Source organism: Loxodonta africana, chromosome 5 (genome assembly GCF_030014295.1).
Source record: "Loxodonta africana isolate mLoxAfr1 chromosome 5, mLoxAfr1.hap2, whole genome shotgun sequence".
NCBI lineage: Eukaryota > Metazoa > Chordata > Mammalia > Proboscidea > Elephantidae > Loxodonta > Loxodonta africana.
Window position 1 is genome coordinate 22893535 of NC_087346.1, and position 24439 is coordinate 22917973.

At 35.9% G+C, this 24439-nt stretch overlaps 1 protein-coding gene across 16 annotated transcripts in view; it reads right to left on the reverse strand.

Moving 5' to 3' along the window:
- The window catches only part of BLTP1 (bridge-like lipid transfer protein family member 1), a 237137-nt gene that overhangs the window by 130268 nt on the left and 82430 nt on the right, over positions 1 to 24439 (reverse strand). For 12 of the 16 annotated variants that reach the window (XM_064285385.1, XM_064285382.1, XM_064285392.1 and 9 more), the window contains 9 exons: positions 18345 to 18500; positions 17990 to 18087; positions 16051 to 16229; positions 15784 to 15890; positions 14193 to 14401; positions 11029 to 11256; positions 10091 to 10228; positions 3349 to 3528; positions 462 to 590 (listed from right to left, as the gene is read on the reverse strand). In XM_064285385.1, the coding sequence (XP_064141455.1) occupies positions 462 to 590; positions 3349 to 3528; positions 10091 to 10228; positions 11029 to 11256; positions 14193 to 14401; positions 15784 to 15890; positions 16051 to 16229; positions 17990 to 18087; positions 18345 to 18500 (1424 nt within the window). Of the gene's footprint in view, positions 1 to 461; positions 591 to 2016; positions 2151 to 3348; positions 3529 to 10090; positions 10229 to 11028; positions 11257 to 14192; positions 14402 to 15783; positions 15935 to 16050; positions 16230 to 17989; positions 18088 to 18344; positions 18501 to 24439 lie in introns of those variants that run through there. The other 4 variants (XM_064285380.1, XM_064285386.1, XM_023548638.2 and 1 more) reach the window with 4 other exon arrangements.

The window sequence follows — 24439 nt, forward strand, 5'->3', positions numbered from 1 at the left end:
TGAATAGTAAAGGTTGTGATTGTGATAAGTAAGCAACGTCACAACATAGGAGAACAGGCATGTGCCAGTGGTCTGCAAGCGATGTCATGTAAGGAATTTAACTTAGCCCTCACTTCAATTTTCAAATCTTCTATGTAAATATAAAGCCATATCCTAAGAAGTTAGGATTGCAGTAAGACATGAGTGTTAACAGTATACATGTAAGGGTAAGATAAAACTTTTTATAATATCTCCATTTATCTCTGAATGTATATATGTTTTAATAATTACCTCATATTTTAAACATTCGCAATAACTGGCTAAGAATATGCAAAATAATTTTATTAAAGAAAAAAAAAAATGAAACTGTAGTGTTTAGTTCCTGGCTATGTACATTTGATTTAAAGCTGAGATCTCAAATAATGTTTCATTTTAAAAACTCACAAATGTTTGTAATACAGCTAACATATTTGTTGATGTACCTTGGATTCACAGAACCGACGATCAATTCCATGCTGACATATCACTAATGATTTTGGTCTTTCCAGTTCATATTCTCTACATACCACATGGAAAACAAAGGTCTGTCCCCACTCCAAGAGACATGCCAGCTACAAATAAGTAGTGACAGGGTAACAACACTTAGCATTTTAAACAAGTGTTCAGGGTCCAAAACTTATCAAGAATATTAACACAGCTTGAAAGAATCCAAAAGCTCTTATACCTGCTGCTACTTATCTACTTGTCATTAGCCAATATCCTGATTTTTCCACCTTGACATCATTTATAAGCGTCTATTACTTTTCACTTGCGAATGACAAAACATACTAACAAAATAAAAACTCACTTCAATTGAAATATTCCACTTTAGCAGCTTCTAAAGCAAAGTACTTTTCTTCAAGGTTATGTCTTTCCTTTTTTAAGACTAATTAGAATCTACTGAACAGAAAAGCCTCTAAAATTCTCTACCTGGTAATAAATCAAGTTTTGCTGTGAATTTTTTTAGTATCTAATTATCATATTCAGCCACATTTTTGTAAAACTAGGTATTGTGACAGTTAAAGGACATTTGTTTAAAAATGTAAATTTGTAAATAAATAGAAGCTTACTTAACCGTATATCAATTCCTAAATCATCAAATCTTGAGGGAAAAAAAAAACCTTAATTTGTAATTGATTAGACCTGTGAACAATAAAAACACTGAGGGATGATTATACATAGTTATCCCTCCAAAAAGTACATAATTTAAAGTTGTGGAAAACATGAATTTCACTTTTAAAACACACAAAGAATGAAACAAACATTAACAGCACTTACGGAAACAATGATGCCAAAATTCTAGTGAAGAAATAGAAATGTTTCATCTTCTAATACAGCAATTTATAAACATACAAGATTCTAGCATGCCTTAGAGCAAAGGAATTGTAGTAGTTTTACATGATCAGCATGCCTTAATTACTTGTTATGGCGCAAGCTGCTTTGCTGTATGTTTCAGTTTTTACTTGTGTATTTAGGGACAAGGGAAGGGGGATAGCAAGGAGAGAATAGTTTCCATGAATATTTGGTTCCATCTATTTTTACACTCCATTATACACCCCAATGTTATACTGAAACATCATTCAAGTCACAAATATCTTCTTGGAATCCCATTCATTTTCCTACTATTTCTAGAATTTTAATTTTTGCTGCCCTCTGAGAATTTCTTTCAGGGATACAGGGTCCCTAGAGTTCTTTATTTACCTTCTTGTTGTTACTACCTACCACTAAGTTGTGTGTTTGATATTCACTCTGTAGCTTTTTATCAAAATTGAGTACGTACATTTCTACCATGTTCCAGTTTTTTGCAATGCCAAGATAAGCATTCATATGATGATAAATATATGAATCAACAGGTGAAATGTAATAATAATATGGCCATTCAACTAAATTTGAACAGTCCATTTCTAGAACTAAATAACTCTTAAGGCTTCTGATAAAGTTGGGGGGATAGTGATCCAAGAGGATCACACCTAGAGTCTCTGGACTGGATTTACTTACCAGTAAATTCATTTTTTTCTTTTTTTAAACCAGCATCACATCACTGACAGCAGGTATAAAAGATGTTATCTTGCTTTGGGGGATGACATACATTTCACCTTAGCATCATAAGTTGTTGTATGCTGTTGAGTCAATTCCAACTCATAGCGACCCTACAGGACAGAGCAGAACTGCTTCATAGGGTTTCCTAGACTGTAATCTTCATGGGAACAGATCGTGAGGTTTTCTCCTGCACAGGGGCTGGTGGGTTTGAAGCAGAGAGATCTTTCGGTTGGCAGCCAAGAGCTTAACCATTGTGCCACCAAGGCTCCTTTAGCAACATAAGGGATACTTTAAAATCATACTTAAGAAATAAATAAGAAAGCAAAGTTCTTAGAAATTATTCCATATACTAGAAAAAGATGATTGCTCCAACAATGGAGTGCCAATTAATATAATTTAAATACTACATTAACTTGGTTTTTGGAAGAATTCTCATCCTGTTTTTTTTTTTTTTTTTTACACAGAAAGTCTTGCATTCTTAGAAGTTTTATATAGATCTGTATATCATTATGGAGTTCCTGGGCAGCACAAATGGTTCTTGCACTCAGCTGCTAAACAAAATGTTATAGGTTCAAGTCTACCCAGAGGTTATCTCGAAGAAACACCTGGCAGTGAGCTTCCAACAAAATTAAAAAAACAGACATTGAAAGCTCTATGGAGCATAGTTCTACTCTGACACACTTGAGGTCACCATGAATTGGAATCAACGTGACAGCAACTGCTGGTGGCAGGGTTACACAGGCAGCCCCGTGTTACCAATCGGATCCATGCCTAAGTGTGTCTTTGAGGCAAATTTGTAGGTAAGTCGGGACAGGCGCATCCAGTTCTACCGTAGCCTTGCTTTAGTGCAAGAAAAGGCTCGAAGCCTTTTCAATGATTTAAAGGCTGCACGTGCAGCAAGTGAAGGTGACTATGAAGAAGAATTTATTGAGAGTAGGGAGGGGGTGGTTCAATCCTTTCGATGTGAGGACAAACTTACATAACAGAGGGCAACTATGAGTTGTTCCTAAGTGGGACATTTGTAACCTGGGGACTCACTGTACGACTATATCCATTAATCACATGTGGTTCAGAAAAGTGAAACTTGCCTCTGGCTTTCCTCTGGCTAACAAAATTCTGAATGACAAGAGTGGCTTCTGTCCAAAAAACCAAAACGTTGTCTCGCAATCAGAAAGTCATTAATGAAAATGCAACATACATTCATAATGGACACACAAGTTACTCTCAGGGAGGTGGGTAAGGAAATGAAAAAGAAAATAAGTCAGGAGACAATACTCTGAGAATCCATACCTGTGGTGCTGTGACCTTAGCTGTAAGGCTTCCAGCCTGCACATCGATTAGCCATGCATATTCTAAGGAATCACTTCCCAAAGGAAGACCCTCTGCTGAGAACATAGCATGTGCTCTCAGCTGCAGACCTGACAAGCTGATGTGACCTTCCCTGAGTACTTCATCCACAGAAGGTCGCTGCTGAAAACAATAATATTGAGACTGTAAGAAGTACAAGAGAATCACATTAGAGTTTCTAATTGCTTTGCCCCTCCAGATATGAACAGTAAAACTGCTATCTGGAAAATAAGACTTCAGAATCCACAAGCTCCTAACACAACCTTGGACCCATAAAAGCAGTCTGAGTTAAAGTAAGCTTCTTTAGTGACATCTATGAGAGCCCAACTACAAAGCAAGATAGCTAATCCTAAAAATCCGTGAAACATGGAGGAATCTGGAAGTCATATGCTGAGTGAAATTAGCCAGTTGCAAAAGAACAAATATTGTATGAGACCACTATTATAAGAACTCAAGAGGTTTAAACACAGAAGAAAACATTCTTTGATGGTTACGAGGGTGGGGAGGGAGGGAGAGAGAGAGGTATTCACTAATTAGATAGTAGACAGGAATTATTTTAGGTGAAGGGAAGGTCAAACACAATACAGGGGAAGTCAGCAAAACTGGACTAAACCAAAAGCTAAGAAGTTTCCCGAATACAACCAAACACTTCGAGGGACAGAATAGCAGGGGCAGTGGTCTTGGGACCATGGTCTCAGGGACTATCTAGGTCAGCTGGCATAACAAAGTGTACTAAGAAAACGTTCTGCATCCCACTTTGGTGAGTGGCGTCTGGGGTCTTAAAAGCTAGCAAGCGGCCATCTAAGATGCATCAATTGGTTTCAACCCAACTGGAACAAAGAAGAATGAAGAATACAAAAGACACGTGGAAAATAAGACCCCAAGAGACAGAAAGCGCCACAGAAACCAGAGACTCCATCAGCCTGAGACTAGAAGAACTACATGGCGCCCGGCTACCACCAATGACTGCCCTGACAGGGAACACAACAGAGAATCCCTGAAGGAACAGAAAAGTGGGATGCAAAACTCAAATTCTAGTAAAAAGGCCAGACTTAATGGTCTGAGACTGGAGGGATCCCAGAGGACATGGCCCCTGGGCTCTCTGCTAGCCACTAAAACCATTCTCAAAGCCGACTCTTCAGACAAATGTCAGACTGGACTTTAAGACATAAAATGATACTGGTGAGGACGGTGCTTCTCAGCTCCAATAGACACACCAAACTATGTAGGCAGCTCCTGTCCGGAGGGGAGATGAGAAGGCAGAGGGGGACAGGAGCTGGTTGAACACACATGGGAAGTACAGGGTGGAAAGGAGAAGTGTGCTGTCACATTATAGGGAGAGCAACTATGGTTACATAACAATGTGTGTATCAGTTTTTGTATGAGAAACTGACTTGAATTGTAAACTTTCATTTAAAGCACGATTCAAAAAAAGAGAGAGAATAAAAAGAAATTAGTACACTGACTGACAGGGAATGTTAAGAGACCAACCTGTTTGTGGGAAAGCTAAGAATCATGAGATTTAAAAGAAGAAAATGACAGAGAAGAACAAACACCATTAAGACCATAAAATGAAGAGCAGAGGAGAAAAAGCCAACTTCCATGCAGACTCTGAGGACTGTATCTATACGGGAGCCCTGGAGGCACAGTGCCTAAGAGATTGGCTGCTAGCCAAAAGGTCGGCAGTTTGAATCCGCCAGCTGCTCCTTGGAAACTTTATGGGACAGTTCTACTTTGTCCTACAGGGTCATTATGAGTTAGAACCGACTTGACACCAATGGCTTTTTTTTTAATACACGTTGAGGGATAGTTTTATCTTAGAGAAAAATTATATACTCGCTATTAAAAAACAGTATACATTTCAAAGAGGAAACTACTAAGACTACTCAAAGAAATAAAAGATATGTCCTAAAAGAGGTTGCACCATGGAATACTAGTTCCACAGAACATTATTAGAAATATAAAATCAAATAAGTTTGGAAATGTTCTGCTCATTAGGCATCATGTTCTGTTGAATCTATCTTCCAATCTCTCTCAATTGCACTGAATTCCTTCCATCTCCACTACTGTCACCTTGATTCAAACATTACTTCTTCTCAGGACCCGCAATTTGCAATATACTCCTCATTGGCCTCCCAGTGTTCACTTTTACAGCTCTCTGCTCTGTAGTGTACAAACAACCACAGAGATCTTTTAAAAATGGAAATCTGACATCATTTCCCTATTTAAAATCTAATCCCCTTAGAATACACATACATCCAAAATCCTTGTATTCTTCGGCTCCCGTTAATCTCTCCAGCTTCATCTCTTGCCACACCCCTTTTCACTCAGTTTCAGCCACAATTCTTTCCTTGGTCCTTCAAACATATCCAGCTTCCTCATGGCCTTAATCTCTGATTCCTTCAAGTTGTGCTTGCCTAAAATGTACTTCCTTCTGTTGCGCTAGCTAACTTCACCACACTCCTCAGGTCTCAGCTTATGCATCATTATGTTAGAAAAGTCTTCTCTGCCTCCAGACCACTACAAGCTACCAAAGTGCTGCATACCTTTCTGTGGGGCAAAGAACTTGATTTGGCCTTATGTCTTTGGTTTCTGAAAATAACAGGAGCAATTAAGGCCCTTTTGTTTTCTAAAACAGCCAGGCAACACTTAAACACATAAATTACTTGGGAGAGTCCAACTCATCACCTTGGCAATAAACCTCAGGAAGGGAGGGTGCATGATGAGGCCTCCACCACCCCCCACATTTTGAGGCCTGATGTTTGTCTATGAAGCAGGTCACCTAAGCTTTGGGGTATAAACATGGCTGGGCTAGGGACCTCATGGTCCCTCAGCAATGGTGCTAGGTGGAAGCACATATAGTGTAAGTGTTCGGACCACCCAACTAGGCCTACCTACTCAGATGGGACTGGCAGAAGGTAGGTCCCCCTTTTTTTAAGTCTTTCACCCACAACACAAAGTGGGGTGCACATGGAAGAGTCATCATATATGTCTAGATAGCCTTGTTGAGTTGGGAGGACATCCAAAAATTGATTCACATTTGTTCTGGCATGTTGTCTGCTTCTTGTTGTGACAAAAGCTACTTTTCACTTGCTAACGCTATGGGAGTGTATGAGGTGTTGAGACTCTGACTGGAAGGATGTAATATACATGGAGTGATCATTATCAGGAATCGGAGCCCTTTTTCTAATGGCTGTCCAGCTATTTAGAAATTGGGGACAACCTGCAAGTGTCTTGCACTCTCCTTATAGCACTTTGCACATTTGAAATTATTTACCATAACTTTAATGTCCTCAATATTCATCTTCTCCACCAGGTTCATTAAGGCAAGGATCATCCTATCCTGTTCACCATGTATCCCACTACACCTAACAGAGGTACCCCATACAGTAGATGCTGCTGACTTACTGACTTCTTCAAGCAAGTCTTCTCAGAGCCTTCGATACACTAATAAACATAGTGACAGTTCACAGTTAGTTTCCAAGCTAATTTTACTATAGTAGTCTTTGCAGGCATGTGTGTGTAAGCACAGATCATCTAACAGGTAAGTGTTCCTTGCTTTCAACACATTTTGGAAATGCATTATTAAATTTTGTTTTAAGTAAGGACTAAATCTAATTCATAAGGTGTTTTTTTAAAAGAAATTTCAAATTTTAACTATAATAGTAACTCTAGGAACACCATTGATACAATTTTTATTTTCATCCAAGCTATGTGATGTTATATAAAATCATCCAAGTTCTCCAACAATTCCCTTACGTTTTATCTGAGAGAATTGGAGAAGATGGTCAACAAAGATCTCTTCTGGCACTGACATTCAATAATTCTATGTATAAATAATAAAAAGTTTCAATATACATATTTTGGGTTCAAAAGTGCATTTGGGATCTTGATCTTTCCTAAAGATATAGCCTACTTGGTATAACAATAAGGATTATATTCTACATTTTAATATGGCTTACATCATAAGATGACCATAAAAATACTAAGTGTGTGATTTCACAAGCTGGACATAATAATCCATATCATTACCTTAGTTCCTTTACTTTGAAGCCTGGAGTTGAGACTAATGCCAGCAAGGATAAGCAGTTATAGAGGGGTGACCCAGGATTGAGCATTAGGGGTAGCCATAGTAAGTGCAAAGCCTCCCACCATGAAAGACCATTAGATAGTATAAAGACAAAAGAAGAAAAGATTTCTTAGGAATAGTCATGCCAGCACTATAAAATGTAAGCAAGTTAAGTAGACAAGGAAATTCCAAGAGGATATACACTACCATTGTTTTGGGGGTGAATTAAAAAAAAACAATCTAGGAAACAAAACAGCATCGGTACTTCTACTACCACCTTGATATCTCCATTCCATGAACCCCTTCTCTAATATCCAAATAAATCATACTTTATATTTCAGTCTCTCTGTAACCTTGCCATATCTCTGGAACAAGAGCTAATGTGAACCCTCATAGGAAGCTCAATAAAATGTTTTTTATATCTGTAAAGCCTTTGGAAATGCAGGGGTTAAAATAAAAGTTGACAGAGGGGGACACTGAGTTTCTGGTAAGCAGGATGGAACAATCTGGTTGATCAACATGATGAACATATTTAATGTCACTGAACTGTGCATGTGAAGACCGTTGAAAGGGCAAATTGTTTTGTTACCTATATATTTATCACAATAAATAAATAATATTAATAATAAAAGTTACATACTATATGATTCCACTTTGCAATGACAAAATTAGAGATGGAGAACAAATTAGCTGTTACCAGCAGTTAGGCACGAGGATGGGAGGGAGGTGGTAATGTCTATAAAAGGACAGTATGAGGGATTTGTGCAATGGAACTTTCTATATATTGATTCTCATGGTGTTCACATAAATCTACACATAAAATTGTACAAAATTAAATACACAGTACACACACAAACATACACACAATAAATTAGTACATGTGAAATCTGAGTAATGTCTGTAGATTGAGCCAATGTCAATTTCCTGGTTGTGATATTGTACTATAAGACGTTACAATTGGGTGAAACTAGATGAAGGGTGTACAGATCTCTCCGTATTATTTATCACCATGGAATGATAATCTACAATTACCTTAAAATAAAAAGTTTTTAAAAAGGAAAAAATAAAATTTGAAGGGCTACCAGGTACTCATAAGAAACCAGAGATATTCATCTTAGAGTCTTAAAACTCACCCATAGGAAGAGATTTTCCCTTTTACCTTTATTAATTCCCCCAATTGTTATGGACTGAACTGTGTCCTCCAAAAAGATATGCTGAACCCTGTACCTGTCAATGTGACCGTGCTGAGGTAAACAGTGTCTTTCTTTAAGATACTATCAGTTAAGCCATACTAGAATAGAATGAGTCCTACTCCTAATCCTTTCTGAATGTTGTCTTACAGATAAGCAGAAAACACATGGAAAAAGTCACACTCAGGAGGAAGACACCATGTGAAGATACATCTACAAGCAGCAAATGAACGCCAAGGACTGCCAGCAGTCACTCGAAGTCAGAAGAGAGGCATGGCTCTCTCAGAACCCTCGGAAGGAATCAATACTGCCAATACTGTTATTGGGATTTCTGGCCTCCAGAAATACATATATAGACAGATAAATATATAGACATATATATACATAAATAAAATAAAATTCTATAAAGAAAAATCTAGTCAGCTATGGCAAAAGAGTAAAAATCGTGTGTGCTATTTTAAACAAGATGGTCAGGTGCAGATATAATTCATAATAAGTGATCATCCACTGATGATCTTTGGGTGTCAGATTCATTTTCCCATTCATAATTTTATTTAGCCTTGTATTAAAATCAGTTTAATAATTTTAAACCACACAACCTGACTAAAAGTAGGGAAGAGGTCCTAAAGTAGTGGTAGATGTCAAGAGAAGCCATTTGGGCATTAAAAAAATAATAATAAAGTGATAATCTATCCAGAAATATAAAATATTTCCATTCGGTGAGTATCTCTGGTTCTCTTTCAAAAGAACCCCAGAGGTGATCTTGAAGGTATTAACAAGGTATCTTGAAAGTATGCTAGATGAATAAGTTACTGACTAGGTATTGACCACGTGTATTCATGTTTTGAAGATTTATGGTGCTGGCTAACATTTAAAAAAAAATTTTTTTATTGTGGTAAGTATCTACGTAACAAATTGTTTACCATGTCAACATTCTTCATGGGTACAATTCAGTGGTATTAGTTATGTTTATCCATTTCCAAATTTTTCCAATATGGTATTCGTAATATTAATACTTAGAGTCGCTATGGGTTGGAATTAACTCAACGGCAATGGGTTTTTTACAGGTTGTGATTTCTAACAAAAACTATCAATATTTTATCTAATTAGCTTTTCCCTTCCATAAATATATGAAAAAATTATAATTTTTTTTTTCACTTGAAAAAACAAAAAATATAATTGTTTGGGAATCGTATCAATAGGGAGCAGCAAGAAAAAAAAATTCTGAAACAGTTCATTACCAACTCCATATCGTCTGTGTGTCTGTCTCTCTCGTATATTATTCACAAAACTTAATACAGTTAAATTAAAAGTCTCTAATTTAAAGAGCTATATATTCCATACACAGAAGCTAGTACATTGTTTTAACCCCATAAATATCAATAATAAACTCCTAAGTCTTTATATTAGCTCATTTTTATATCACCTGATAGTTATCACTGACAAACACATTCAGGGGTGACAGGACAAGTTGTAGCATGGTCTCCTTAAATCCTTTTTTCATCTCAAAACATAGTCTCTCCAAGAAAGCTGTAGGGCACTCAGGGCCATCAGCAGTCCCATGCTAAAAGTTAAACAAAATACCATAATCAAGATACAGAAAAGGCAAAGACCAAGGAAGTACAGGAAAATAACATTACATTTACCATGATTAAGAGACTTTGATTTTTAAAAGAGAATAAACAGTGTTTACCAACAAAAATAACTATTCTGTACCCCCAATAAGAACATTAGCTGCATGGAGCACCAAAGGGGACTTCTCTGGTGTGAAAACCTGGGTTCATGACGTAACCAGTACGCACCACAATGCTCTAAGGTCACCACCCCCTGCCTATCTGGCCTGGCTCCAAAGTCCCTGAGCCTTTAGGGAAATATAATCTCATTCCAAGCCAGCACCAAGAGGTCCAAGGTGCATCCTTAGAGTGAACAAGGATTCTGTGCTCAGTCTACAAGCCTGACACAATTCAGCCTCCAGGGCAACCTCCTGGAACTGGATTTTATAATACGTGCACCATAAGATCCGAAACTGGTCTAGAGTCTCGAGACAAAGGCTAAGAAAATATAAGTTCTTGAGTATCTATCCAGTTAACCGTAAACCCAGAAATTGAATGCCAAGACGAAATGTTCTAAAGTTACACAGAACAGTAAAAAAATTAAAGTGAAAGAATAAAAACAGAAAAGTAAAATTATTATCAAGTAACCATATTTTGAAGAATATGTTAGCTTTATGAAAGTAAAACAATAAATTTAGAAGTTTTTGAGTCTAATTTTTTATAAGTGTGTGTGCATACATACATATATAGTTTCCCATACTATGTGGGTTTCATAATCTATTCCAGACTATGTTGATATGTAGAAACTTACCACAGGAAGACGCCCATGAACTTTGTACAAATTAATAAGTACAGTTATATCCCAAGGACGCAAAGAAAGTGGATGAACTGACTTGGCTGAACTTTCATTTTCCTTTTTGTCATTTTCCATTCCAACAGCAGTCCATCCAGAGCTGGATGATGTTGACAGTGACAGAACAGGACTAGAAATAACCTCTTCGAAATCCATATACATGTCATCCTCCCCAAAGTAATTTTCCTATAAATATTAAGAAGAAACAAACTGCTATCAAAAGAGATAAAATTTCACCTAAGAACCCTAAATTTATAAACTAAGTATCCCCTTAGTCTACTGTAATAAAAAAATCAGGTCTATTTCCTTAAAATGAAAAATATATATAAATATTTTTAAGACCTACACTTAGCTTCTTCGCAAATAAATATACTGTTTAAAAAAAAAAAAACCCCACAAAAAGTAGCAGAAGTTTACAGTAAAACTTCATGACAACACTACCCAATTATACCAAACACTTGTACTTTAGGTCCTAGGAGAGACCTTTGAAGACTGGTATGGTCACTGGTTTTCCACCTGCTTCTCAGAGTTCTGAGACAGTACCCAAGGACATCCTTTAGGGGAGGCAGATCAATTCATGGAAAATGAATCTGGCTAAATACTCTAAATCACACATTCTAGTTGCAATTATTTATCAAGAATGTTTTAACAATTTTAAAATGAATGTCCAATTCTGGTTACTGATGAGACAAAAGTATATGTTATCAACAGTTATCAAAACTTCCTTTCACATATTCATCTTAGTTTTTTATGCTGGAGTATTTCAACCATTAATATTCTAACTTCTTTTGGATGTTTTAAAAGTAAATTTAAATTGAGTTTTAGTTGAAACTTTTTCTTCCCATTGATTCTAAAATTAAATTTTGCCTATTTGACTTGTCAGTAGTAATCAAAAGTTTTTAAAATATTCCTGTCAACAATGGTTAATTATGTCTGTTAGCCTAATGTTAAATGTTTGATCCTGAGTTCCTGATTTCCTTTTTTTTTTTTTTAAATATGTGAATTTCATCTAAAGGGGTTCATTACTTAAGAATCCAGTAAGAAAAAAAATCAAAAAAAGACTGGCCAAATAAAAGGCACGTAGTAAAATACTGTGGCAAATTTCTACGTATTTTTCAGATTAATGAATACATAGGGGTATTTATAAACAAATAAAACTTCCAGTTGCATTTAAGAGTTGATAGCATGAAAACTTACCCTATCTTTAAAATCAATTCCAAACGAGCCCACAAAAATTAGTTTAAAGAACTAGAAAAATGTGCTCTTTTGTCAAGTTTGTGGCATGCTCGATTTTAAGAATAAAAACCTTGATCTGAAGATTTACTCCTTTAGCAAGCTACCCTAGGTTACTGGGGGGGGGGGGGGAATCAGAATAGAAACTTTAGGTTTCCACAAATATTAAATATATTTTTCCTCACATCTTTTATCTTACAGATGCTTTATGATGGCTTTTAGTAAATATTTTTTCCCAGTTGCCATCAAGTCAATTCCCACTCATGGTGGTTGCCACGTGTGTCAGAGCAGAACCGTGCTCCATAGAGTTTTCAATGGCTGATTTTTCAGAAATTGATCACCAGGCCTTTCTTCCAAGGTGTCTCTGGGTGGACTCAAATCTCCAACCTTTCAGCTAGTAGCAAAGCACACTGACCTTTTGCACCGCACCCAGGGACTCAAATACTGAGATTTTAAAACCTCATTCAGCTAACATGTCCCTAACAAATCTTATTTGTCCTTCTCCGACCAACACTGATTATCTTTGCCTCTTTCCAGAATTGATTACTCCTTATATAGGATTTCTCGCTAGCTAACTATTCAACATTTAAACCATTATAGGAAACCCTGGTGGCATAGTGGTTAAAAGCTATGACTGCTAACCAAAAAGGTTGGCAGTTGGAATCCACCAGGTGCTCCTTGGAAACCCTGTAGGGCAGTTCTACTCTGTCCTATAGGGTCACTATGAGTCAGAATCAACTTGACGGCAATGGGTTTATAGATGCAAAATTGCAAAAGAAACCAAATAAGTAAGCGTGTGAGGTCACCACAAGCCAGAATTGACTTGACAGCAATGGGTCTAGATCTATTTTTTATAAAATTACACCCATGCAAACATCCCACCACAAGTAACTCTACTACTAATGATGTTAATGTTTTGATAATTAGTCTCTCTTTAATTATCAGATGTAGTAAACAAACAACGTACGATGAAAATCAAAAGCAAAGTGAATTTGTAAAGTCCTGGAAAACGCAACATTTCATGAAGTTAGTGAAAGTGATGTTGGAGAACTGCTCCAATCACAGGCAAAGCTATCAGTTGTGGGAGTCTGGGAGGATCAGAGCAATTACCAACCAAGGAGAGTAAACTGACAAAAAGGGTGACCTGCTGGGGACCTTTTAAAAATACGATTTGAATATCAAAAGAACTACAGCGGTCTCTAGAAAAGTGATGAAGTCCTCAAATATTTTTCCAAAACTAGCCTCTCTTCATAATCATACTATAGAAATCAAACTTAAAGTGTTATACTGTATGATCAGACAATTTCAGTGGAAAAATTATATCAAAATGAATCAACACTACATTTGGTCTTTGTTCTACGTATCAGTGCATATTTATTCAGAATCTAAATTTGGTTTACTCTGAGATAAGTTTATTTTTCACATATTTGCTTTAAATTTTTAATAGACAAAGATCCAAACAAATCTTTTGCTCATTATTTACCATTAAACGTTGTTGGATTCACTTGAAGTAGATCTTCCTGGAACGAATTATCCTCAGATAACAAGATTCTCTTACACTTCTATTGCTACGTTAATTAGGATACACTAAAATTTGTCATATATGTGTCTCTCCCTCTGGCCTACATAGTCCTTGAGAATAGATGTTATTTCATCTCTGTAACAAGTAGCTTTCTGGAACACATTAAATCCTCAATAAAATTGAACTGAATTGAAGAGTGCACTATTTGTAATAAATAATTTTGTAACTGAGTCTATCATCACAAGTCCAGTATAATGTATACTCAATACTTAAATCCTCCAACTTGTTATTTCAAATAGTCTCAATTGTTAATTAGATTCTGAATGCTCTGCCTATGTTTAAAAACATGCAATTTTTTAAATTATACCTTTATACACAGAAAGGCATTTAACAGAGGTCCATAGAGAGTTATCTGGGAATCTGGGGAAAGTTCCAGTTCTACATGAAGTTTATCAGGTGGAAGTTCTGAGGGATCAACAGGTGGACGTGAAGATGCAGAGGGAGAAGAAACAGCTCTGTCTGTCGCTTTTTGGGATGGCCTTAGTACAGACAGCATTGTTTCTTCCATTTCTGACACTGCAAGAATTTGAGGGGAAAAAAAGATTAATGGTGTTTGAGCAAAGGGGAAAAGTAATTCTTTGAAGTTCTTCAAGGAAATAGTTACTAAGAAATTTCACTTTGCAAATATGAAAGCGAATAATCTTGATGCTACAGGTACAGCATGTAATGAAAACAGACTGAAATACCAATAATGAAGAAAGCAAATAAGAACAGACTTCATGAAATATGGAGAGAAATACATAAATCAGATGGTACAGAATCAACAAAAAGTTCCCACTAACATAAGAACAAACACTTCCATTGAGTCCCTGCAGTATAAATCTGAGTCACAATTAGGCGTTAACTATACTTGGCATTAAACTACAGAGTTGTTTTTATATAAACAGCTGTTCAAATACAACATATTATCAAGCTTCCATGTATATAAACAACAATGAAAACTATTATTTGAAACTTAACTCACTAAGCTCTCCTGACTCGTTTCCTTTATTACCTGGGTAATAAAGGAAATTACCTTCAAGGAGTTCTAAATTATGTAATTGTTAAAATGCATCAAAGAAACTAATATTCCACAAAATCAAGCACTTTAAACAGAGTCACGTTTCGCTTAATATCCATGATACAGTCTGTGAAATAGGACATTATGTGACTTGGACATTATGCAAACACAAGATAGGATGCTGCTACCTACAAGTCGAAGCATACAGTGTTATACAGTAAACTTTTTATCTGTAAGTAGGGAAAGTGCACATAAAAATAATGCTAGAAAGTATAGTACAGTACACACATAAACCAGTAACACAGGCATTTATCATGATGTTATATATGTACCATACCATTTATACACCCAGCAGCACAATCACTTTATATATAAGAAACATGAGATACATGAGATGCACGCAGGAAGCTTTGCGTCTGCTATGTCTGCTCTGTCTGGTTACGTCCACTATGTCCTATTCTCCAATCAGGATTTCTGAAGTCTATTATAACTTTACGGGCCCATGGACATACATGCAGTCAGACATTGCCCAAACGAACATTATGCGGCACATGACTATAGATAGATTCATCCACGCCCTGTTTCATATTCCAGCTCTGCTGCTTCTAGCTTGGCAGACCTTAGGAAAATTACTTACCTTCTCTGAGCACATTCTGTCAACTCTAAAATGAGAACAATAATAATATCTATCTCATACAGTTATTGTAAAGATTAAATGAAATAATGAAAGCTGGGAAACTGCTTGGCCCAGTGTTTGATACATGGTAAATGCCTGAAAAATGTTAGCTATAATTATAACAGAATTTATAAAAGATTATAGATATACACAATGATGCCAGATGATTATCCAATCATAATGCCAGATGTTTCAAGGTACATATTATGTAAAAACACTTACATGATTGTTTTAGCTGTTCATCTGCTTTTTGTGGATAAATTGGATGCCATGTATAATCAATTGTCAACATCACACTTGGGACAGTCCAGCATTCAACCCAACCAGCCCTTTGAAGAGTAAAAAACAAAGTTTCTAGTACTTGTTCCTCTAACTGTAAAGACATCAGTTACAGGCAAGTGAATTTTATTATTCTTTAAATCAATAATCATTTCTCCACACATAAACACAAAATGCTTAGTGCTTAGGTCACTGGTTTTTGTGACTTACTTTTCTTGAGTAATATTCCGCCACTTTGGTTTAACTGTTTTCTGGCCACTTTGACACTCAGCAGGAATACCAGTATCATGAGTCATTTTATTTGGGTGGCAATTTTTTACCAGTATAAATAATGAATATTTACTAGGGTGGCAATCTGGTAGAAACAAATGAAGATCAACATCTTCACCCTAAAAAATAATTTATAATAACCAAAAGTAATAAAATTGGTACGTTAATGTTAAAAAAAAAAAAAATAGGATACTATTTATAGTCGAATATATCTACAACAATCTTGAAAATAAAATTGAGAGAAAATAAACATAATTTTCAAGTGGAAGATTTTACATTGAATGGTTCAGTAATAACTGGAAAAAAAATTTACATTGACAAAAACTAAATTCTGATTGAAAAACAAAGGAAAAGAAACTAGGGAAAGAAACAGCACAATATTCACATAACAGTGAAAAAGAAAAAGACATACTTCACAAGTGACTCAGTAAAAAATAAAAAAATAGCTTCACCAATATAAGTCCAAGTGAAACTGTGTTCTTTTTTTTTTTAAATTATTATTATTGTTATTTTAAAAATATTGTCTCTCTTGATTCTCGTAAGACTTGGTTCCTCAACTTACTTTTAATAATGCTGAATTGGTACATCTACAGATCTTCATTAGGTTTCATTTTTGTCCTTACAGGTTGTCTAATCTTTTTTCATATTGATGCCTGGTTTCTCATTAGGTAGTATAGTACAGTGGTTAAAAGAATGGACCCCTACGCTATATTGCCTAGGTTCAAATCAGGGCTTTGAATCGGTTTGAAACTGTTTGGTAATTGCCAACATAACTGAGGGCAGCGTAAGTATTGCACAGCAGCCGAATCTGTTGCCCATGGAATTTTGATCTGAGTAGGAAATGAACAGCAGTGACCAACTCAGAAATGGTGGCCGACTGTGCTGCCCTGAACACGTGTGGCTCTCCACAGTCCTGCTGATAATCCAATCTCCTGCTCAGGCTCCTGAAACTTTTAGGATCCACGCAGGAGACTGGACTTTGGTAGGACTGTGGAGAGTGACACACATTCAAAGCAGCAGGGCTGGCTGCCATCTCTGAGTGGGCGCTGCTGTTTGTTTCCTACTCAGGTCAAAATCCCACTGGAGACAGATCTGGTTGTTATGCAACACATTTGCTGCCCTCATTTACACTGGCAATTACTGAAACATTCTGAACCTGTTCAAAGCTGTCGTTCAAATTCCAGTTTGGCCACTCACTAGCTGCATGACAAGTTACATAAACTCAGTTTCCTAATTGGTAGATGCATATGATAGTAATAACCACCACCTCAGGAATGTTGTTCTTAGAATTAAATGAGTTACTACATGTAAAGCCCTTGAAAGGTTATTGGACACATGAAAAATGTTTAATAGGTGGTTAGCTGCTCACATTATTATTGTTACAACCGTACCACAATTAGTACAACTACTACTTGTCCATGCCTTAAGATGAGATGCTCCACAAAATTCCAACTTTAAAAGTACATAAAAGCCTGCTTTCTGATAAAGGAAAGAAAGGTCCCTGTGGTTATTCCTTGAATTTCTGGTTGTGATTAGGAACCAAATACAGAGAAGTGTAAAATCTACTTCATAAATCTAGTGAATATTAGAGCTAGAAACAATTATTAGGAGAAGGTATAGATTAGCCACAGAGGTTAGAAATAAGCTCTAATAAAATAACCAATTTAGGAATTTTTGGGGGGGGTGGTGCTGGTGAGAGGGTCCAACTTCTTAGGCACAGTTAACTACAAAAAGGAAACAGCAGCAACTCTATGAGGCTGAATGAATGGAGGAAAACTAAAATACCTCAGATTTCCAGGGAATAGTAAAAGAAAAGCTTTGAGAAATAAAACTTACTAATAAACCTCGTGAAATAAACAACGCATATAATTATACATACTTTTAAAGAGAACCTGGTATTACATGTAGCTGGCACAAAGTCCGTAAAAGGCAAAGAAAAATCAATATTCAGTGTTTCTCCACAGGCTGCCAGATAAACTACAAAAAAAGAAAAGGAAAAGTAAATTTACTTTTAACCTCAAAAAATTTTAATTAAAAATTGCCTTAAATGCAAACTTAAATAAGACAATATACTTAGTCTAAAACAAACACTGAAATGGTCTTCTGAGAGTCTACAAGATAATGGGAAAAAATTAATTCTACTATCTAAAAACCATAAAATCAATACTGATTTTCTTTGCTGGTATTTTTCTTAATGAGCAGAACACTTAACCTAATTTTCAACAATTTCTTACCATTTTCCTGCTGTTTGGTGGAACAGTCAATCCAGTTGTGTTGATTAGCAGCCCAAATCATTTCAAACTGATGAAACATGATTTTAAAATTCCATGTATATGGAACAAATGAAAAAATGTCTGGAGCACTATCACTGGACCAGTCTTGAATTAAATCTAAAATTATTGGGATATGGAAGAGAAAGTAAAATTAATAGAAATTCACAGACAAAACAAAGATTCTAACACTAGTTTAAAATGAATTTTTCTTTTCTAAAAAAAAAAGAACCTTCATACTAAAATATTTGAAAGGCGATTAAGATATAGCTAAGTGATTTGGCAATAAACAGATGTTTACTTACTAATCACATTTCTAAAGAAAAATAATATACGTTTCATAAACTTATTTTTTAACAAAATTTTTAAGAAAATAAAAAAAAAGGAAAAAAAATCACCTGATATTCCATTATCCAAATATCTAACATTGTAGACACATTTCTTTCTAGCTTTTTTCATGTAGATTTTTACGCTATCCTTTATGCACGTGTTTTATATGTTATTTTTTATTGAACTCAAGTACTTTTCCATGTTATTTCACACATTTATATAACTTATGCATAATAATTCATTAAAGAGACTTGCCAAAGTTTACTTAACCTTTCCTACAGATGGATATTTATACTCTTTCCAAATTTCTGTGTTATATATAAAGCTATCATATACATTTTGTGCAAGATATTTTACATATTTAGGATTACTGTGTCAGCATAGATTCCAGAATAGAAATTCTGGGTCAAAATTTAGAATTTTTTTAAGGCTATTATATATTATAAAATTGCTTTCCAAGAAAAGTGAATTGATTTATACTTCCATCAGAAGTGTATGCCTATGTATTTCATTGTACCCTCTCCTCCATCATATCTTTCTCTCTGTTTTTGATTTGATAATTGTTAACTGAAAAATGGTACCTTAATTTAACTGCATTTCTTAATTACAAGTATGGCTGAGTATTTTTTCATATTTCCTTATCCATTAAACAAATATATGAGTTCCTACTCTGCTCTAGACTTTGGAAATACAATGGTTAATGAAACATAGACTGGGCCATCTTTTATAGTCAATCATCTTTACTGATTGTTGATGTATTGAATATTTTAGTTGTTGCTTTTTAAAATCATGTTCACGTATTTGGCCTGCTTGTACGCTGGTATATTATTTTTTTTTATTTCAGTGTGTAAAATTTCTTTACATAAATTAGTTTACTGCTTAAGAGCTCAGCTGCTAACCAAATCGGCAGTTCAAATCCACCAGCTGCTCCGTAGAAACCGTATGGTATAGTTCTACTGTCATATAGGGTCACTATAAGAATCAACTCGACAGCAACGAGCTTATCACAATGGTTTCCTTGACTTTTTCTTCTGGCCTCTACTTTGTTCATGGGCCTTGTATGCATACTCCCCATAATAAACCTTTCAGTAAAAGGTCTCTTCGTAGAGGTGTCAAACTCATCTTTGTATTCTCACATACATAACACAGCACTATGCAGACAAAATTCAGAGCGTGTGTATGTGTAACAACTGGCAGCAGTATTACATCATAGACTTTGATGCCAAACAGTCCTGGGTTTAAATTCTAGTTCCATCATCTAACTAGCTATGTAGGTTTCGGCAATCAAAAAATTATTCTCAAATGTCTCTTCCACTTATTAGCTTCATGAGTCTGGCCAACTCAATGAAGGTTTTTGTGCCTCAATTTTCTCATTTTTAGCTCAGGGATGGATATTAACAATGCCTATCCATCCCTTTTCAGAGTCACTGTGAAGGCAGTATAAGAGAATATGCTTTGTAAAATGGCAAAGTACTATGAAAATCTTAGTTAATATTACTTCATTAATTATCAAAGACCACTTCAGACCTTAATGCCTTTCCTTACTTTCTTTGATTATCCTTACATCCTAAGTGATTTCTTCTGTATTCAATTCTCACTCACATGTACTTGGTAGCTTCACAATTCATATCTGCACTCACTTATACTGTTTTTTTTATTTCATTTGTGTCTTTCTAGTGCACCACCCTGTTTCAATTGTGTATTTCTAGTCTCATATACTTAAGGCTGATAAAGAATACAATTAAGATATGTCCATAAACTCTGGGGGCAGAGATCAGGCTTAATGTCTGTTTGGAATTATTATTAATATAAGAGGCTTTCAATTTAAATTGGTTGCATTTACCTACTTTACATTTCTATTATTGAAAAAATTGAGATATTTAACTGCTAGAAAATGAGCACAAACTCAATCTACTACTTATCTCAAAAAACCAATGTAATTTACTAAGTTATCTGGCAATTTTAAAAAATCTTATTAGTTTTTTCTTCAATAATTTATTTGAAATTTCAATATGTCATTATTCTGTAATATAGTTTTTCTGCCAGATTCTAAATTATCTTTACTGATGAATATTAAAAATTATGGTGACAAAATATTAGGAACCTCAGCAACCATCTCTATTACATATTTCTCTTTAAAACAAAAACCACTTTCATTATCAGGTGGTCTTATCTATCAAATAATATGAATAGAAAGAGGAAGCACTTTCTTGATGACTATCTTACTCATTTAGTCAACAAAGTAAACAGCTATTAAGATGGTAATCCAAATGTTAGTATGAAAAAACTCTATAAAACGTCAATCAGCTGCTACTGGACCTTTGCAATACTGTTAAATTGTCTTCTTCTCCTCCTTATCAGAGTAAATCTAAATCAACTTTATTATTTCCAGAAGAGACTTCGGGCTTCTGCCTTTGTTTTACACATTTCACTCTAGGGGCTCTATATTATATTTATTATAAACCTATCTTTACACTACACCAAAATCTCTGAAGAACAATTTCATTTCACTAATAATTGGGGTAAGAATACCTGTTGAGAAATATTTACACTACACCGAAATCTCTGAAGAACAATTTCATTTCACTAATAATTGGGGTACGAATACCTGTTGAGAAATATTAGGCATTCTCTTACACCAAACAGACAATTTCATATATTACAGAAAAATATAAAACTGGGAGAAAAGTTATTCAAACACTATACGTGTTCACTCAAAAGGCTAAACTAGTATTATTTTCTAATAGTCATATTTTTAAAGGATAAATATGTTAAAAGGGACTATAGTTATTCTTATGCTGTATGTCTTTAAAAAACAGAACCAGTATGATCAAATGAAAACTTAGGTGATGGTTACATTTATTTCTGTATCTTTCTGTATTTTTTACATTAATCTTACTAAATTTTAGAAAATCAATAATCAAAAAAGTTAATTTCAATAGGCATAATCAGAAAGACATATAGTTAGAGAAAGAAAATAATTTACGGGAAATACAATTACAATTTAAAGAATGTGTGCTTGGCTGTTAAAAAGTAAATAATGCAATATTCAGTCTAAATGAAAATGTTACCACAAAACAGAAATTTAAAAATCATGAAGAATTTATAGTCTTATTCCAGTTATTCTTAGTATTGCCAAAGTCTGAGAATGCAAAGTGTCTGAAGGAAAAATAATGTTAAAAAATTAAATACTTGAAGACAGCAATCTATTTTAAAGGTTAGCAAAGTTAAGAATTAAAAAATCTAGGGATACAGTACAAAACCCACTGTCGTCGAGTCGATTCTGATTCATAGGGTTATAGTCAGGAAGGCTATATAACAGATTCTTGAGCCAGACTAAAAAGCCAGACTACTTGGGTTTAAATCCCAGCTTGGCCAATTTACTAGTCATGTGACCCTGAACAAATTGCTTGACTTCTCTGCAACTCACCTTCATCTGTAAAATAAGGATAATAATGATACTGATCTCAGAGACTTATTACAAGGATTCAATGATTTTATATGTGCAAATTGCTCAGAAGAGTGCCAGCCACCTAATAAACACTAAGTTTTAGCTATTATTTTTTTCATAAATTTGACAGTTAATTCAAACTGGGAACTGGTTATTTAATATTCAGCTTCATTAACAAAAGTTAAACTTGCCAGGGACTCTCAAAATTTCTACCACTAGGACCCTGACTCAAGCCTTGGGGAAGAATTACATAACAACTCCAAGAACACAGAAGCTCTATCTGGTCCCCCAGGTAAGTTTCCCAGCCAAACCAGAAAACAAATATAAAAGACTTAGGATTGAACATATTGCAACAGTGACTTTATAAAAAGCTGTAACTCTACCAATAGAAACATTAGGATAGAAATTATTATTCCTATTTCACAGAAAAGGAAGCTGAAGCCTAAACAGAGACATAACTTGGCCAACGTCATACCACTTAGTAAGTAACATGAAGACAGAACTGTGTATACCTTATATACATGTATTTTACCACTATACACTACAAATATCTAATAGTGCTTAGTACAGACTAAATACTTAGCAAATAATTATTGGATGCATGGGTGGGTGTGTGGGTGTGTGGGTGGGTGGGTGGGTGGATGGATGGGTGGATGGGTGGATGGGTGGATGGATGAAGTGGACAGATAGATGAACGGATAAAGCACTCAAAGATTAGGTTGCTCTGAGGTACCACTGACTAGCAAATTAGAACAACTCAATTTGGCTAAACTTTTTAGATGAAGCCTCAACAAGGATACGTATTTTTATGTAGTAACAATATTTGTGTTATTTGCAAACCAAGACTACACGTCTCTATACTCATGAAATATGCGTAGCTACCATAGTATCTTCAAGAAATAAAGATTTTGGAGACAGGACCAAGAGAGGGGAACAGACAGACGCTTCCAGCGAGCACTCTTTACAACAAAGACCTGAAAAAACAAGTGAAACAAGTATATTTATGACAAGCTAGGAACCCTGAACATCAAAGGCAAAGTTAGGAAACAAACTGAGTAGCAGGGGGAGGAAGACACGGTTCAGAAGCTGAGAAGAGTTACCAGACCTAAATCGCCAGGAGCCCGCAAGCACCTTTCCTGGGAGAGGCTGCAGGTGCTGGTACTAGGGTTCGGCCGCAGCTTCCTCAGGGAGAAGCAGTCAGCCCCACGTCCTACTCACACTTCCGGAACCAGAGAATAATGGCACTCTAGGCAAAAGCTAAGAACTTGCATATATTTTACCACGCGGCCCCCCACTCCCAAGCCAGCTTCAGTGGCTTTTGAATATCCAGGGCCTGAGATAGACCCTGTTGAGCACCTAGAGCCATCCTAACAGCCTTGGAGAAGGAATAAATTTACAACTGGGGGAAAAGATAATTTGTTAGCTCCACCAACCTGGGGAGCTCAGGGCAGAAGTGGCTCCTGCCCAGGTATAAACCGTCCGTGGACTTTGCATACCTTTCCCCCTGCGTGGACCTGTGTGGGTCTATTTCAGGAGAACAGACCCTCGTTGGTAGACTACAGCTGTTTCAGCTGTGCGGTGGAGAGGTGGGCGTTTGATGTTTAACACCACTTTGTCTATTAAACACGGTCCTCACCTACCCACATCAGGGGCCTAAGGACCAGTGGCTCCACTCTGGTCACCCAGCTACCCACAACACGGGTCCAAGGAAAACGGATACCTCCCAGTCCCTACAACCAAAAACGATGGGTGCCCATGGTCCGTCTGCAGAATCCACCCACCTGTGCACTCTAGGAAAGAGGGGCACGCTTTCCCCAGAGACACTTGGAGGAAAATTCTCAGCCCCCTGCCTTATTCAGAGAGTGACTCCCTGCTGCAACCAGATACTGATACCTACACCAAACATCCCTGCCCCTCTAAGACTGTAGGACAAAGCCTATACCACACACTTGGTAAGCAGCTCCCTAGACACTTGAGGTGAATCCACACAAGAAAAGTGAATGGACTCCTAGACCGATATACCTGATAACGGCTCTAGCCATCTGGTGATAGGACATCAAAGTTTCAAAGGTGAAAATAATCAATCTACCTCACTACCCATTTGGGCATATTAAAACAAATAAAGAAGCTAAGATACAGTCAGCAATAAACTAATACAATCACTTATATATGGCCTGGAGACAACACTCAGTATCAAGTCACATACAGAAACAGACCATGATCACTTCAACAAGCTCTCAAACAAAGAATCAAGGGATCTTCTAGATGAAAGTGCCTT